The following is a 19,144-nucleotide window of genomic DNA, read 5'->3' on the forward strand; positions in this document are numbered from 1 at the left end:
CTTGTTAACTCAAGATGTGACTGAGAAAGATATTTGGGAAGCTGTGAAAGGGATGGGAGATAACAAAGCCCCTGGTTATGATGGTTTTAATGCTAAATTCTTCAAAACAGGCTGGAGCATAGTAAAAAAGGATGTGGTTGAAGCTGTCCAGGATTTTTTCAAGAATAATAGAATGTATGCAGCTGCCAACTGTGCATTAGTTACCCTTATTCCCAAAACTAAGGATGCCAACACCATGAAGGATATGAGACCGATTGCTTACTGCTCCACAATATATAAGATCATCTCAAGAATTCTGACCTATAGACTGAGCAAAGTGATCACAGAGATAGTTCATGACAGCCAGACAACATTCATTCCTGGAAAAACGATTCATGACAATATCATCATGACTCGTGAGCTCATTAAATGATATAATAGAAAACATATCACTCCTAGCTGCATTATTCAAATGGATTTGTAGAAGGCATACAACACTGTTAACTGGGATGCATTTGAGATGATTATGATAGAGATGAATTTCCCTCTGAAATTTGTGAAGTGGATAATGACTGCTGTAAGAACTGTATCATACAGATATGTGATCAATGGCCAGGTAAGCAACATTGTGAAGGCAAGACGGGGCTTGAAACAAGGAGATCTTGTCTCTCCCTTGTTATTTGTGCTGGTAATGGAATATTTACACAGTTGTTTGGCAGAATTGAAAGAGACACCTGGATTTAAACATCATCCTAGATGTGCTAAATTGAACATCACCAACATCTGCTTTGCTGACGATTTAATGTTGTTTTCTAGGGGTGAGGTGAATTTTGTTCAATTGATGATGCAAGCATTTAACAGGTTCTCTGAAGCAACTGGTCTCAAAGCTAACCCGGATAAATGTAAAGTGTTCTTTGGTGGTATTGACTTGTAGGAACAACAGGCAATCTTGAAGACAACACAGTTTGTGGAAGGTAAACTACCTTTTCGATATTTGGGAGTGCCACTCTCTAGCCGAAAGATATCAATTGCACAATGTCAATCGTTGATTGATAAACTGGCAATGAGGATCCAACACTGGTCGATCAAAATGCTCAGCTATGCGGGTCATCAGCAACTGATTAATAGTGTTTTCATGGCTATTTTGAGTTATTGGATGCAAGCTTTTCCTATACCTAAAAAGGTGATAGGTAAAGTGGAAAGTATCTGCAGAAATTTTCTCTGGTCGGCAAAAGCAGAGGGCAGAAAAGATTATGTGGCATGGGAGAATTTATGTGAACCTAAAAATGTTGGGGGGGCTAAACATCAGAGACCTGCATCTGTGGAACAAGACTATGATGGTGAAGTTACTATGGAATATCCATATGAAGGCAGACAAACTATGGATTAGATAGCTAGATTCATATTTTTATGAAAGGTACACCAATCTTGCAGTGGCAGGTAAACAAAACTAGCTCGTGGATGTTAAATAGAATTCTGAAGTGTCGTGATTCAGCTCAGAACTGCTCAGCCTGGGATAAGGCGAGTCAGAGTGGGAATTTTAAGGCTGCTAATGTGTATAAAGAATTAAGGGGTGAGAGTATGGATGTACCGTGGAAAAAGATGTTCTTTCAAAACCATGCTAGACCTAGAGCAAAGTTCATTTTATGGCTCACTTTGAAGGGAAGATTACCCATGAAGGAAAGGCTTGCAAGATTTGGATTTATCAATGATAAATGTTGTTGTTTCTGTAATCAAGTTGAATCAATGTTCCACCTGTTTTTTGATTGTATGTATACAAACAGGATTTGGAGAGAAATGCTGGAATGGAATGGATATCATAGGAGCATTTTACAGTGGACGCAGTAGCAGGATTGGTTGATTCAAGAAATGGAAAAGAAAGGTTGGCGGAGGGAGATCCTCAAAATAACCTTGTCAGAGACTGTGTATCAAATCTGGCTGAGTAGAAATGATGTTGTTTCCAACAAAAATCTACCCAGGCTTGACATTACAAAAACCATTCAAGAGAGAGTTGTGAATAGATGCCTCACACATAGGAAGTTAAACACACATGTTAATGTGAGTACCATGAGCCTTAGGTAGTATTCTGAGTGTTTTTGTATTCCTTTGTTTACTTTGTAGCTTGGATCTCTGGATCGGCAAGTGCTAAACTGTTTTTGGTTAGTAATAAAAGTTTATTTACTCCAAAAAAATAGGAAAGTTTCTAGAACTTTTACTTTAAAAAAATTAATGCTTTTATTTTTACCACAAAAATTCATAATTGTTTTATTAAATTCTAACATAAAAATTGATGATAGAAAAACTTAAAATCATTTAAAATTATATCAGTCCACTTCTATAATAGATTATAACCTCAACTAATCTAAGGTTCTAAAAAAACATTTTTTTAAAAATTATTATTTTGACAAACTAATTTTAAATGACTTAAAACCTTTTTATTTGACATTTTAAATCTTATAAATTATTCCAAATATGGAATAATAAAACTAAGTTGTTTTTCAAAAACTAAATCTCTTCAAATCATAACATACTATAAATATTTAAACTTTTAATTTCTATAATTTCTTTGATTTGATTCTAATCTTTATGATTTTATTCACAAAAATCTATAAATATATAAGTTTTCTAACATAAGATATAGTATTAATATAACTTTATTTGTAAATTATAAATAATTATAAAATATTTTTTTAACATAAGAATTTTTATCCTGTGCCTCGCACGGGTAGATATTATATATATATATATATATATATATATATATATATATATATATATATATATATATATATATATATATATATATATATATATATATATATATATATATATATATCCTTTTTGTGATTAATATTATTATTTATTGAAAAATACCTAAATTCATTATTTAATTAAAAAAATATTTCATTTTGTAGATTTTTATTTATATATTTTAATGGATTTTTTTTATGATAGCTTGATAAAAAAATACTACAGGCTTCACGTAGCTTAAAAATTAATGGCAATATTCGATAAATCATAAAGTAAAAACTCTTATAATATAAAAGCTCACTTGTTACAAAATCAAGGAAAATTATCTCCATTATCATTAAAGAGTTGACTCACATTGTCAACTCCCCTATGTCATTTTGAGAATCCTTGTGCTTTTGAAAAAGAAATACTCAGTTATATAAATATTGAATGAAGTTAAGAAACTGTGTGAAAACAATATATTTATTGATGTAATAAAGAATACTTTTAAGATGTTTAGGACTATCAATTCTTTGAATTTAAATTTACAATGTATGCCTGTATTTTATGAGAGAATTGATAATTGCTTATAAGTGAAATTTCAAGAGTCAGTGCTATTAAACTACATTTATGGATATACAACTTTTTTTAACTTTTACCTGAATTTTTATTATCACTTACTGTAACCAATTTTCTTATAATAAATATACGAGAATAAATTATAGTTAAGCATATCAATACTTCACATTGCATAAATCACTTGGCTCTCAAAGCATAATTGAAATGTATGAAAGTGTTCTTACCTCAAGAAAATTTTCTGAAATATTCTATAATTCATATTCTTAAGTCTCACCTTAAATAAATAAGGAACTAGGATATACAATACATCTGCCTAAATCTACTTTTTAGGCTTAAAACTTTCAATTTTTAATTTAAAATCTAAGCATATAATCATATATTATAATTGACATACAATAGAAATGAAAATAACTTTTACAAAAGAGAATTTCTTTGGCCACCTCCTTACCTTCTAATCCACCTCTGGTGAAAAACCCAGAATACTCCTGACTTCGGAAATGCATTTCCGAAATGCAAGAAAAAGGTGTTTTCGGAGATGCATCTCCGAAAGCGCCTTTTTTTAAAAAAAATTTGACTTATTTCGGAAATGCACTTCCGAAAACAGCATTTCGGAAGTTCATTTCCGAAATACTGCGCGTTTTGCAGATTAAGCAAAACAGCCCCCTCCCCCTAATCATTTACCCTAATCTTCTTCCAAACTCACACCCCAAGAGATTTTTGTGCAAACCAGTTCCAAGCTACCTCAAAGGCTCCATCTACTTGCTCTATTACATTCAAAAGTCCTCCAATCCATTCAATCAGTAAGCATTTTGGTTTTAAGATCTATGATTAAAATGTATATTAGGGTGTTTACAAATAGCAAAAAAAGTATTAGGCTAGGTTTATACTGATATTTAGGATGTTTAGAATGTGTAAACATAGGTTTGATGTTTGGTTTAGGGGTCTGCCATGGAAGTTGCAGAAAACTTCCTCGCAGGGGTGTTTCGGAAGTTCATTTCCGAAAACACCTCCATCCTAGTTTTCGGAAATGAACTTCCGAACTGTATCAGAATTTCAATTATTTTCGTTTCTTCTTTTGTCTCGCATATTAATCGATTTCAATTGTTTACAGGAACATGTCAGGCAACCAACCAGCACGCATAAGATAGGGTAGGGAGACCCAGACTGCGTCGGCTAGACGCGAGCGGGCAGCGGCACAGCTGGCGTCGACCCAGGGACGGGGGCATGGTCGGGGACGCCGTGTGCGAGTTCCCGTGGACGAGGGAGAGGGTACATCTGGTTCAGGATCTAGGAGTCGGCTGGCTCGGGCATCTTCTTCCCGCCAGCGAGAGGAGGAGGAGGAGGAGGTGGCGGCAGTGACTTACCACAAGTCGGAGGGGGTACCGGATGTTGACCCTCCAGCCGGGGAGGAAGATGAGCAGGAGGACGGCTATCCGGGAGGGCCCTTTGACACTTCCGTGCTGATTCACTACCACGATCACGTCGCTCGGCGGATCTGGGAGGGAGAGGTATTTTTTTTAATTTAACCATTTATTTGTCACCATTTTTTATAATTTAACCGTTTATTTGTCGCTTATTTAATATATGTCGCTTATTTAATATATGTCGCTTATTTGTTTTTTTTTGTAACAGGAGAGAGAGCCGCTGAAAATGGTGAACCACGCCCGCAAGATTTTCAAACTGTTTAAACCAGCAGCTGAGTGGTTTAACGACCATGTGCGAGGTTCAGGGCTCAGCGGGCTCTGCATGACGGGGTACACCACCATCAGCACCGGCATGCAGGGGGCATTTATGGAGCGCTGGCACAAGGAGACGTCCTCTTTCCACTTGTCGGTTGGGGAGATGACGATCACTTTGCATGACGTGCAGTGTCTTCTCCACCTGCCGATTAGGGGGCCGCTGTTGACCCACTCCAAGATCCAGAGGGTGGAGGCCATTGAGTGGATGACGCTCTACTTGGGCATGGAGCACGAGGTTGCTCACTTTGAGTGCGTCACGACTTCTGGGCCTCATGTCCGGTTCACCACACTGAGTATTTATTTTGACCACCATCTGGACGCGGCTGCTGAGGGTGTGGGTAGCGAGCTGTTCACAGAGTATCACCGCGGCTGCGCTCTCCGGTGCTGGTACATGCATGTGGTAGGCGCTGCATGCTTTGTGGACAAGAGTGCCAGGTACGTCGACGTGACCTACCTCCGCTACTTCATGGACCTGGATACCGTTCACCAGTGGAACTGGGGGGCAGCTACTCTGGCATACCTCTACCAGAAGCTGAATGAGGCCTCCAACTGGAGGACGAGGCAGTTGGTCGGATCCTGCACACTACTTACGGTACGTTTTATTTTAACATATTATCGTATTTATTTATTTATTTATGTTTCGTATTTATTTTTAATACATTATGGTTTTTGTGTTTCAGAGCTGGATCATCTCCTACTTCTCCAGCATCCACGGCTTCCACATCGATCCTGCGTACGTTGACGCCATGCCCAGGGCCGCCAGATACGCTCTCCAGAGGGGGAACGATGCGGTGGGACCATACCGTTTATACTTGGACCGCACGATGCACGACGACGTCACCTGGAGGCCATTCACCGACTACGCCCAGATTGTCCCCTTTGACGGCATTGCTCTATATTCAGGTTGGTTGGCATGCGGGACCGGCATCATGGTCTGGTATCTCCCTGAGCGGTGCATGCGTCAGTTCGAATTCGTGCAGCGGATACCCAGGTCACCCTTTGAGGCAGCTCCCGACACAGTGACCCGAGTGCAGCTCACTGCCATATGGGAGGACTGGCAGCATCATGTGGTACCGCAGGAGTACCGTCTCACTCGGGTCACACAGGACTGGCACAGTGAGGAGGGGTACGTTACATGGTTCTACCGGGTGTCCCATCCTCTACTGAGACCCGACGTTCCCGGCGCTCCTAGGCCAGCACATGAGGAGATCCTGGAGAACCAGCAGGCCGAGGATGACCACGCCATTGATCTCCTGCTGATCTGCCAGCGGATAGCGATGCTTGGGTGAGACGCCTTGGATCGGGGTGTCGTTCTTCAGGGCGGTCCAGATGCAGTCGCCGTGATGGAGACGATCGTCACTGATGCGGGCCGTGCGACGGGGTACAGGCGGCAAAGGAGGGCTCAGGGTGAGAGGGTTAGGCACACCCAGTAGTGGTCGGGTTTATTTAGTTTTTGTTTTCGGATTGTATCTTGCGCACACTATTTACTATTTGGTTCGGCTTGTATATATTATTTGGATTTTATTTATCGTATTAGTATTTTCTGTTTATATGTCGCTTATTTTATTTGGCGTTTGCGTTTAATTAAAATGCGAGACTGTTTAAGAAAAAACATAAAAAAAAATACAGTTTCTGCATAATTCGGAAATGAACTTCCGAATTCACCCCCCATGAGGTGTTTTCGGAAGTTCATCTCCGAAGACATGTTTTCGGAAGTTCATCTCCGAAAACACCCCCCATGAGGTGTTTTCGAAGATGCACTTCCGAATTATGAAAATTGTTTTAAAAAAAAAAAAAGCGCTTCAGAAGTTCATTTCCGAAGCAGGGGTATTTTGGGATTTTCGCTGGGGGTGACCTCCATAGGGAGGTGGCTAAAGAAATTCTCTTACAAAAAGTTATCCAAAAATTTTAAGCTAAATAAAAATTCTAAATTTTTTTAAAAAACAAGTCAAAGTCTCTCTTGTTTTATAAGGTTGAAGTGCATGGAAAAAAGTTTCCCAATTGGTTTTTCTAAACTCAATACTCACCCTTTATTACAATGACAATTTTTTTCAAATCTCATAATCAATTTTATTTAAACATAAATTATTAGATCAAGTGGCATTTTTTATTTAAACATAAATATATTTTACAAATTAAGAATTTCATCATAACTCCAAATTATTGAAAATTATTTTTTTAAATTATAATAAAATATTAATAGAGTAAACTTTTAAAAGCTCATTATTAATCTTAAAATAAGGGCCCATAGCCACACACATAAATTAGAGGAAACTTTTGTTATAAAATGGTGTACACTATATCCACCGTGTTATGGTGATTTCAAATATGTTATCTAAAAATTTTGATGAATAAAAATTAAATTTAAATATTAAAATTTTTCTATTAAGAGATAGATCACTTTTTTTTTAAACTATAAACTTTTGAATTTTGACCTCCCTAATACATAAGTGGTTCAAGCAAGTACAAAGTGAGGAGGAAGAAGAAATTTTTTATTGAACTAAGATAAACCTCATTGGAGAAGATCAAATTTTTGATAACAAAATTTACAAGTATGTGAAAATGAGAAGAAATTGATCATGTTTAATTTTTAAAATGTAGAAAAATTAGACCCCTAGATTAAAGAAACTTGAGGAGGAAGAAAAAATTTATTGAACTAAGATCAATATATAAAAAGTTCATGTGATCTTTTCTTAAGAGAATTTTTGTTTCATGCATGAATGGGATAAAGGGAATGGTATAGGAATTAGAAAGGAAAATGGGAAGAGAATGAGTTGGCTCTCATGCAAAATTTATCACTTATCAACTCTACACATGAACTTAAGGATCTTAACCTTTCTACATTTATTATACATGACCTTAACTTAACCTCCACTAAACTCATCATGCATTATCCCAATCTTGCCTAATTAATACACAATTAGCACTATTAAGAAAAATTATCTTAACCCTAACTTGTACTCCAAAAAATTTAATCATTTGACTTATCTCACTCATTGATGAATTCTACGATAATATTTTTTCTTCAATACAAAAACTAATTATTATTTGATAAAATTCTACCAAACAATTTAAAATTATATGCATGCAAATTCTAAAAAGAGATTTTATCAATAAATAGAGAGTTTATATAAACATAATTTAATTATATAGTGTTTATTAATTATCCTCTAAAATATTGGAATTGGTTGAAAAGATTCTACTCGGATTTGTCGAAAAGATTCTTCTGAAAATTTATTTTAACTGAAAATACAATATTACAAAGATCCTTTGAGTAGTAAATTGTGATAGACTCAAGCATATAAAAGGTGGATTGAAAAATCCTCATGTATATATCATTACATACTGAGATCGCATATCCTTCTTGCACATTAAATACTATCATCCAATATCATCTTGAGATCATACTTGTAAACAAACCCTTCATTAATTAGCTTTGTTGATGCCCATTTGGTTTCTCTGTTTAGCCCTTCCAAATACCTAAAACCAAATGTCAAATATTTTCACATTTTACATACTTATAATTCAATACTCCACTTTTCAATTTTCATCGATAATATAAACTTACTTCTCCTTCAAATTAAATTCTGGATAGTTTTGAAGATAATAATTTGCTATCTCTACTGACTATGCATATGAGTTTGCAAACAAGAATCTTCCATTGATAGATGGATCCTCAGCACAAAATCTATGAGCTTCACAAACATCATCAACATGGACTAATGGAATTTTTTCACATATATCTTCTAAGAATTTCAAAGACTGATGCATGTCTTCATTGTCTTTAAGTTGAGCAATAAGCATTGCAGCACTTGTTGGTATGTAACTTAGAAGAGAATTTCCTCCCACTAGGCCAACAGTTAGGCTAACCACCTCAATTCCACCACTTTCATTTGCCTCTTTGCCATAACTAATTAACAATTCTTTCTCAGCTATTGTCTTGGAATCAACATATTCCTAACAAAATAATTAACTATGATTTGTTATATAATCTCGTTTTTGGAAGTGTGATGGAGTGGTGTATAATTATTAATTACTACCTTATGGAGAGCAGTGAGAGGAAGATGTAGAGGTGTCCAACAAGTTTCATCAATGAAGTCTTTGTAGCCACTCCCATCATCCTTCAATGGTGAAGAAGCAATAACCGTGCCAGTGTATATCAGTTTTCTTACAGTTCCTGATTTAATACAATTCGTAGCTATACTTTTTACACCTGCTATTACAGCTTCTTCAATGCTCTTAAACTGCCACAAACATTTACATATGGGTGAGTATTATGCTCTTCAATGCTTTTTCAATAATTAATAAAAAATATAAAAAAATAATTAAACTATTAAATCAAATATTATTACAAATTGTAAGATTTAATCATAGTAAGTTGGTGCATATTCAAAATAAAATCATCATAGTAATAATAAAATTTTCAATATGTTGAACTTGGCATGGGCGCGCAAGGTGCAATTTGGGTCTGTGAAAGGTGTTTCTCAATTTCTGAGAAAATATAAATGTGTTTTTTTATCACTTTTGTTGTGTAGGAGTATTTTCTAAAGATAAACTTAGAGAGACAAATAAAAAGTTCTTAGAATCTATTGTTATAAGAATTATAAAATCTTTCAGTAATACAATATATATATATATATATATATATATATATATATATATATTTCATAACGAACTTTCGCTTAGGTAACTTTCTTTATTCTTAAATTTCAAACACATTTCACCTCGATTAAAGATAAAAATTATGGTGAAATGTGGCATGTTCCTTTTTTATTTTTTAATTAAAATTAAATAACTTTTAACCACTGTCAGGTTTTCCACACGTAGAGAATGTCCCTCAGGGACACGCTTCGAGTTTCAGCACATACAATTTATTTCTTCATTTATTGTAAGCCACTTTTGTGTCTTAATATCTTTTCAAATTTTTAATATCTTGAAAATTAATGTCAAGGTTCAAGAATACCATTAACTTGATAAAATAAAATTTTACATTAATCTTCAAACTAAAATTTTCAATATATTGTTTTTGTATCTTTGAAGCCGAACCTTCAAAGTTGGTGATACATCAACAACAAAACAACAAGAAAGGATGTTTTCAATATATTGTTGTTGAGATCCTAAACCCTAAAGTTTAAATGTTGTTGTTTTTTATATTGAGATTGAATGTTATATTTTGTTATTTTTTTTAGATGAGTAAAAGGTTTATTGTTGATGTTGTTATTGTTTTCTTTTGTTGAGATTGTGATTTTTTTATTGTTGTTGTTGTTATTTAGGTATTGTGACTTATTAAAGTTTTGAATCTTACATGTTGTTGTGATTGAGAGTGAGATTGAGATTGTTTTTGTGTTTTTGTCTTGTTGAGAATGTTATGTGTTGTTGTCACTTAGCAATATTTTGTTTTTATAATGTGACTTAAAAAAAATTGGATGCAGGATTTTTCATGGTTTTTTATTTTAATTTCAGAACGTATTATGGATCATAGTTTGATGAAAGCTAATAGATTAAGTTTCTTGTATGAGAAAGAAGTTGTTGATTTGATGTATCCAGATTTTGGCCATGAGCCAAAAAACCTTAGGATTGTACTTGATACTGATGGAATAAACTCCTTTGATAATATGAGTACTAACCATACTTAATGGCTTGTTCTTCTCATGATTTATAACATATATCCATGGTTGTGCATGAAGCGCAAATATATGTTGTTGTCTATGATGATTTTAGGGCCAAGACAACCAGAAAATGACATATATGTTTATCTAAGTCCATCGATTGAAGATTTATTTATTTTTGAGATGAAGACTTGATGATGCGTATTGGAGTAAGAAGTTTAAGATGTGGGTCATGTTATTTTGCACAATCAACGACTTTCTTGCATATGGTAATTTGTCTGGATACAATGTCAAGGGATATAAAGTGTGTCATATATGTGAATCTAATACATGCTCCCACCAACTTCAATATGAAAAAGACTATCTATCTTGGGCCTCGAAAATTTTTAAATCCTAATCATCCATATCATAGATTACAGAAGGCTTTTAATAGAGAGCGTGAGTTTGATATCACTCTTAAGCCCTTATTTGGGGAGGACATTTATAAACAGAAACAATTTATTCATGTTATATTTGGAAATAACCAAAAAGGGCCCTTTGAGAAAAATATATAGAAAAAGAGTTTGGTGTTCTTTGATCTTCCATATTGGTCTAGTCTCAATATAAGATATTGTCTTGATGTGACACATCTAGAGAAAAATATGTGTGATGGTTTGATTGGAACACTTCTAGACATTAAGACAAGACAAAAGATGGCAAGAATTCCCGTCTAGACATGATGATGATTGGTATATGACAAGATTTGGCACAAAAGAATTAGGAAAAAGAAAACATTTTCCTCTAATATATCACACTCTATCTAGAAACTATTGAGTTTTGTTCAAACTATTTTTCAGAAGAAGACTCTATAGAAATTTCAAAGTTTTGTCATGATGGAAGATCTGAAGGTAGAGCTACACAAGGTTTAAATGTTATGTTAGTGGCTCGGTATGTAATTCTTCAAGCATATTTTATATATTAAATAATTTTGATGAAGTTCAACCTTACATATCCATTCACAAAAGATTTATCAAGAAAATATTCCTGCAGATGAGTTACAAGTGGTTGTTGAAAGAGCACAACAAGAGTTTCATAAATTGGACGAATGAAAGGATTTCTAATGACGAGAGTTCATCCAAGACAATTAAATGGATGTCATACATGTCTAAATATAAAGTAATAACTTGGACTGCATACAACGTTAATAATTTTTCTTTTTATACAAATTTAAAGGATGGTGGTAGTATAATGCAAAATAGTGGGATTATGGTTAAGGCTGAATCTATGTATTTCTCAAGTTCTAATGATAAGAATCTTATAATGGCACATAAACTGTACTTTCGGATCATTGAGGAAATTTAGGAGACAGTTTATGTGATATTCACAGTGCCTTTATTTAAGTTCAAGCGGATTGAAAGTAACACCACTATACAAACTAATAACTGGGATTCACACAGGCAGGATCGACCCTGTGGGTGTGCAGCCAAACCTACCGCACATGCCTCAAATATTTTAGATCCTCAAAATTATATATGGACTTAAGTAAAAATATAATTATGTGTAAATTAAATATATTATATTCTGCAATAATTACAAAATTGACAAATGTTCTAGTGGACATGCTTGAGTTTTCAGGAAATAATGTAAGGTGACCCTATAAAGGCTTCTTGGCATGGTCTCATTTTAAAATCATAAATTAACTTACATAATAATTTAGGGTTTTTATAATTTATTTTAAAATCACAAAGTGTAGTTTATTTTAATTCTTTAATATTATTTTAAGTATTTTATTATTCAATTATAATTTTTATTTTTTAAAAATATCACTGAAATTTATTATTTTAAATTGATTTTATAAAAAAAGATTATTTTTTAGATATATCATTTAAAAAAATTTATATGGTTTTGATTATATTGAAATCTTTAAATAATAAATATTTAAGTAATTAGATGTAAAAGTTATTCTTTTTATTTATAAAAAATAATTGAAAATAACTTTTAATATTTTTTTAAAAATTCTCATAAAATGATTTTTTTTAAATACAATTTTTTTTAAATCTATAACAAACAAAGTCTTAATCAAACTCCATATATGATTTTTGTGTATTTTAATAGAGGTTAGGACATCAAATATTTGTCCATCTTTCGTCCATACACTTTTAATTTTAGTCTAACTTTTCATTTTAATAAAAACTTTGAGTAATGACCTTTTAACAAATGTTATTATTAAATATTTTAACATATATCATATGATCAACTCAATGCTTATGATTTTTTTTATGATAACACATAATGTAGTGTTGTATTTGGCTTAATCTATTATTTTTTTAATAAAGAAATACTTGTATGGGTTTAAGCAAAAATCTCAAGGAAGTGGTATTGCCGGTTTGATGAAATTTTTCTTAAACATAGTTTTTTGAGAATTGGTTATGATACTTGTGCATACATATTGATGAGGAATAAAGGAATCATTATCTATCTTATTCTGTATGTTGATGATATCTTGATGGCAGCTCTAGCAAGGAAGATATCAGCAAGCTCGAGGATAATTTTAGATGAAACATATTGGCAAAGTTAAGAGAATCATAGAGATGGATACCACAAGAAACTACAAAGGGAGTGAATTGTTATTGTCTCAATATAGTTACTTGAAGAATGTGGTGGAGTGGTTTAGAATGTAAGATTCTAAAATTGTTAACACTCATTTGTATCATCACATTAAGTTTTTAACTATATGACTTCTTCAAATATAAGAATGTGAGATATTGGATCGAACTCTAGTATGGCCGAAGGGTAGCTTCTTGGTTCGACAGGATTAAGCATGAAGTCGAAGGTTGTTCACATGCTGGTGTCGAAGATGCTAGGGTTGTTAGCATGTTAAATTAGGTTTAGTGTTTAACCCCAATTTGTTAAGTTAGCTTGTTTATTAAGTTGGCTTGTGTAATGGGCCTTGTGGAAAAAGCCCATTAGTTAGTATGTTAGGTTTTATTATAAATAGCATATTAGTCTCTCATCATTAAAAAAAAGCTGCAAATCCTAATTTGGGGTGAGAGAGGTTATTTGTTATTCTTGTAAACTTGTAATCTTGTTTTAAGAGAAAGTAAAAGAATAACACTTATAACCAATCTTGTGTTCCTCTTCTTCCTTGTCCTTTATTCTTCCCTTGTATTATACTTTGTTTTTGGCATTGAATTCACAACAAATTGGTGCGGTGAGCGTGGAGAAGATGCCTTCAACAAAGTATGAGATTGAAAAGTTCACCGGAGTGAATGATTTCGGTCTGTGGCGCTTGAAGATTGAAGCCCTACTGGTTCAACAGGGTTGTTTGGAAGCGTTGAAGGGAGAGGCAGCCATGAATGCAGAATTGACGGCAGCGGAGAAGACGAATATGATCGAGAAAGCACACATCGCAATTTTGTTGAGCCTTGGTGATAAGGTTCTCCGGCAGGTATCAAAGGAGACGACGGCATCATGGTTATGGGTGAAACTTGAAAGTTTGTATATGACCAAATCGCTGGTAAATCGACTCTACCTGAAGCAAGCTTTGTATTCATTCAAGATGATTGAAGACAAAGTATTGGCTGAGCAGTTGGATATGTTCAACAAGCTGATTCTTGATCTTGAAAATATTGATGTGAAGATCGATGATGAAGATCAAGCGTTGTTACTATTGTGTTCTTTGCCTCGATCACATGCTCACTTCAAAGAAACTCTCTTGTATGGAAGGGAGTCCCTGACGTTTGAAGAAGTTCAATCAGCCTTATACTCTAAGGACTTGAATGAACGAAAGGAGCATAAACCTTCGACTATTGGCGAAGGTTTGGCCGTTAAAGGAAAACTCTTACGAAAGGATGGTAAGTTCGACAAGAAGAAAGGCAAAATCCAGTCGAAGTCTTACAGTGGCGAAGCATCTGGAATTCGATGCTACCATTGTAAGAAGGAGGGTCACACAAGAAAGGTGTGCCCTGAACGCCTGAAATATCATGGAGGTAAGGATAATGGCAACGCTGCCATTGTTCAAGATGATTTCGAATCATCTGATGTTCTTGTGGTTTCAAGCAATGACTCTAAGAAGGAGTGGATTATGGATTCAGGTTGCAGTTGGCACATGACTCCAAACAAAGACTTGTTCGAGGAATTATGTGATCAAGATGGTGGATCAGTATTGCTGGGAAACAACAAGGCTTGCAAAATTGCAGGTGTTGGATCTGTGAGATTCAAGCTCCATGATGAGTCAATAAGGTTATTGACTGAAGTCAGGTATGTTCCTGATTTGAAGAGAAATCAGCTTTCTCTTGGTGAATTCGACAAGAAAGGATATGTTTTCCAAGGAGAGAAAAGTATGCTAAGAGTCATGAAGGGTTCGAAGGAAGTCTTGAGAGGCGTGAAGAAACAAGGCTTGTATACCCTTGAGGCTGAAGTTGTAAGTGGTTCGACAAATGTTGCATCCACGAAAGCTTTGTCAAAAACAGAAATCTGGCACATGAGATTGGGCCATGTCAGTGAAAGGGGTCTGGTCGAATTAGGGAAACAAAATCTGCTTGGTGGAGACAAAGTCGAAAAGTTGAAGTTTTGTGAACCCTGTGTACTTGGAAAATCTTGCAGAGTGAAGTTCAACAAAGGCAAACAAAGAACACATGGATCCCTTGATTACATCCATGCTGATCTTTGGGGGCCTGCGAGGTGTCCATCACATTCAGGAGCAAGGTATTTTCTATCCATAGTAGATGATTATTCCAGAAAATTATGGGTATTCATCCAGAAGACTAAGGATGAAACTTTTTGAGAATTTCAAAAGTTGGAAGACTCTGGTTGAAAATCAGACTGGCAGAAAGGTCAAGAGGTTGAGAACCGACAATGTCCTGGAATTTTGCAATGAGGCATTCGATAGTTTTTGTGTTGCCTCTGGTATTGCAAGGCATAGAACTACTGCAGGTACTCCACAGCAAAATGGTTTGGCTGAAAGGTTTAATCAAACTATTTTGGAGAGAGTCAGATGCATGTTGACTAGTGCGGGGTTAATGAAGGTGTTCTGGGCTGAGGTTGTTTCGACAGCAACATATCTGATAAACAGATGTCCTTCGACAGCGTTAGATATGAAGACACCTGAAGAAGTTTGGTCGGGACATCCACCAGATCTCGACAAACTGAGAGTATTTGGCTGCGTAGCCTATGCTCATATTAGGCAAGACAAGGTCGAACCTAGAGCTCTGAAATGCATGTTCATAGGATACCCAGAAGGAGTCAAAGTTTATAGACTATGGTGCCTAGAGCCAGGTCACAGGAGGTGTATCACCAGTCGAGATGTAGTTTTCAATGAAGCTGAAATGGCTTTTAAGAAAACTGATGATGTTGGTCGAAGTACAGAAACATCTGACGAAGAGCTGGAACAGGTAGAGATTCCTGTTGAGGTGGAGCATGTTGATGCTGAATTGCATATCCCTGATGAAGTCGAAGAAGAAGCAGAAGATGCTGAGGAAGTTGAGGAAACTGACGATGACTACCTATTGTCGAGAGATAGGTCGAGAAGAGTCATAAAGGCACCTCAGAGGCTTGGGTATGCAGATCTTATAGCTTATGCCTTAATCACTACAAGTGAGGTTCTAGACGAAGAACCTAGAGACTATAAGGAAGTTATGAGTCGAAATAAGACTGAATGGCTGAAGGCCATGGATGATGAGATGAAATCTCTTCATGATAATCATACTTGGGAACTGATCAAGAAACCTGTTGGGGCAAGGTTAGTCAGTTGTAAATGGATTTTCAAAGTTAAGGAAGGAACTGAAGGAGTGACGTCGAAAAGATACAAGGCAAGGTTAGTTGCAAGGGGTTTCACTCATAAAGAAGGTGTCGACTTCAATGATGTGTTTTCTCCTGTTGTGAAGCATAGGTCCATTCGAATGTTGCTTGCCATGGTGGCACAGTTCGATCTTGAACTAGAACAGATGGATGTGAAAACTGCGTTCTTGTATGGTGATCTAGATGAAACGATCTTTGTATGGGCTGAAACAATCTCCTCGACAGTGGAATAGGAGATTCAACAAGTTCATGGCACGCATAAGTTTCATTAGAAGTCAGTTCGACCACTGCGTTTACTTCAGATTTTGACCTGGTAATTCATTTGTTATTTTGTTGCTTTATGTGGATGATATTCTCATAGCAAGTAACAATGTTGAAGATGTGACGAGGGTGAAGGCTGAACTCAATAAGGAGTTTGATATGAAGGATCTGGGAGCTGCTTCCAGAATTCTTGGAATTGACATTCGAAGAGATAGAAAGAAGTCTAAGTTATGTTTATCTTAAGAGGCATACCTACGGAAGATTCTTGAAAAGTTTGGTATGTCGAATTCGAAGCCAGTTGTGACTCCAACAAACCCTCAATTCAAGCTGAGTATTGATCAGTGTCCCAGTACTGATGTCGAAAGAGCCTATATGAATAGCATCCCATATGCTAATATAGTTGGTTCTTTAATGTATGCTATGGTCTGTACTAGACCCGACATAGCATATGCAGTAAGTCTTGTAAGCAGGTACATGGCGAACCCTGGAAAGGCTCACTGGCAAGCATTGAAGTGGATTTTAAGGTACATAAATGGGTCTCTGAATAGAGTCCTAACTTATGGTGGAGCCTTGGGTGAAGATAGTAAAGCAGTAATAGAAGGATATGTCGACTCTGATTATGCAGGTTGTATGGATTCCAGAAAATCTATTTCTGAATATGTTTTCACCATGTTTGGCACTGCAATTAGTTGGAAAGCAACACTTCAGAAGGTTGTTGCTCTATCAACCACTGAAGCGGAGTATATTGCCCTAACTGAAGCTGTGAAAGAAGCATTGTGGCTTGAAGGTTTTGCGAAGGAGCTGAAACTTCAAGGTCGAGGTATCACTGTTAAATGTGATAGTCAAAGTGCAATACACCTGTCGAAAAATTCAGCCTATCATGAGCGAACTAAGCACATTGATGTAAGGCTGCATTTCGTCAGAGGAGTAATCGAGCGTGGAGAAGTCCAAGTGCTGAAGGTTTCGACTGAAGACAATGCTGCTGATATGATCACCAAGACATTGCCGAGCTGCAAGTTTTTCCACTGTATGCAGTTGATAAAGCTGCATGAAGAAAGCTAGTTTGTTCCCTTGATGTTGTAGAGTTAGGTCCAAGGTGGAGATTTGTGAGATATTGGATCGAACTCTAGTATGGCCGAAGGGTAGCTTCTTGGTTCGACAGGATTAAGCATGGAGTCGAAGGTTGTTCACATGCTGGTGTCGAAGATGCTAGGGTTGTTAGCATGTTAAATTAGGTTTAGTGTTTAACCCTAATTTGTTAAGTTAGCTTGTTTATTAAGTTGGCTTGTGTAATGGGCCTTGTGGAAAAAGCCCATTAGTTAGTATGTTAGGTTTTATTATAAATAGCATACTAGTCTCTCATCATTAAAAAAAAGCTACAAATCCTAATTTGGGGTGAGAGAGGTTATTTGTTATTCTTGTAAACTTGTAATCTTGTTTTAAGAGAAAGTAAAAGAATAGCAGTTATAACCAATCTTGTGTTCCTCTTCTTCCTTGTCCTTTATTCTTCCCTTGTATTATACTTTGTTCTTGGCATTGAATTCACAACAAAGAAAATAAGAAGATGATCGAGATTATTACCTATGAAAGTAGGATTGTAAGCATCGTGTATGGTATGGTTTGTAGTAAACCAAACTTAGCATAGTAAGTCAATTTTTGGCAAATTAAGGTCATGTTCATCTGGAAGCTTTAAAGTTGATACTTTAATACCTGAATGGTTCATTGAAGGTTGACTTGAAGTACACAGAGATAACTCAAGATAAATATTTTTTTAGAAGGTTCTGTGGATGCGAACTATGTAGATAATGTGGACACTAGAAAATATCTTACGAACTATAAGTTTATGTTGCTTATAATAACTACAAGTTGTTGTAGTGAAAATCTCAAAAGAAAATTTTTGGGGACCGAAGAAGGCTATGTGGTTTAAGGTTGAACAAGGATAATTTGCTAGCGTGATATCTCTAAATATTGTCTCTTTATTTTCTATCTTTTTGCTACTTAATATCTTCTTCTACTCTTTTTTAAATCAATCTTTTTCAAAGACGCTTTTGAATACCATTCATTACAATCCCTCTCTCGCGTTCTGCTCTTGTGTTTCGAGTTACATGTTTAACATATCATTTATTTTAATAGAAATTAAAAATAAAATTTAATATTTATAACGACCAAAAACATATTTAATTTTATATCCTAAAAGTTATAAAGTAAAGAAGAACCAAAATATAAATACACTAAAAGCTTGTTAGGTTTCTTACTTTCTTTTACAAAAACTACAGGTGTAATATTTATTATGAACAAAAAGCCATATGCAAAACGAGGTGGTCTTACTTAGCAAGACATATCAATATTATACTTAAACTCATTATTCAATAAGAAAAAAAATATTTGCATATTGATTTTTATTTATATATTTTAATGTGTTATTGTTGTTTTAATGATAGCATGACAAAGTAAGACTTTTTTTTCATT

The 19,144-nt window shown here is 35.1% G+C and overlaps 1 protein-coding gene across 1 annotated transcript; it reads left to right on the forward strand.

Moving 5' to 3' along the window:
• Positions 1–547: 547 nt before the first annotated feature.
• Positions 548–1,369, forward strand: LOC131596660 (uncharacterized). The gene is made up of 2 exons (XM_058869389.1): positions 548–802; positions 914–1,369. Exons 1-2 carry the CDS (start codon positions 548–550, stop codon positions 1,367–1,369), a joined length of 711 nt encoding a protein of 236 aa, XP_058725372.1.
• The last annotated feature ends 17,775 nt before the right edge of the window (positions 1,370–19,144 follow it).

The sequence above is a fragment of the Vicia villosa genome, linkage group LG1 (assembly GCF_029867415.1).
Source record: "Vicia villosa cultivar HV-30 ecotype Madison, WI linkage group LG1, Vvil1.0, whole genome shotgun sequence".
Lineage (NCBI taxonomy): Eukaryota > Viridiplantae > Streptophyta > Magnoliopsida > Fabales > Fabaceae > Vicia > Vicia villosa.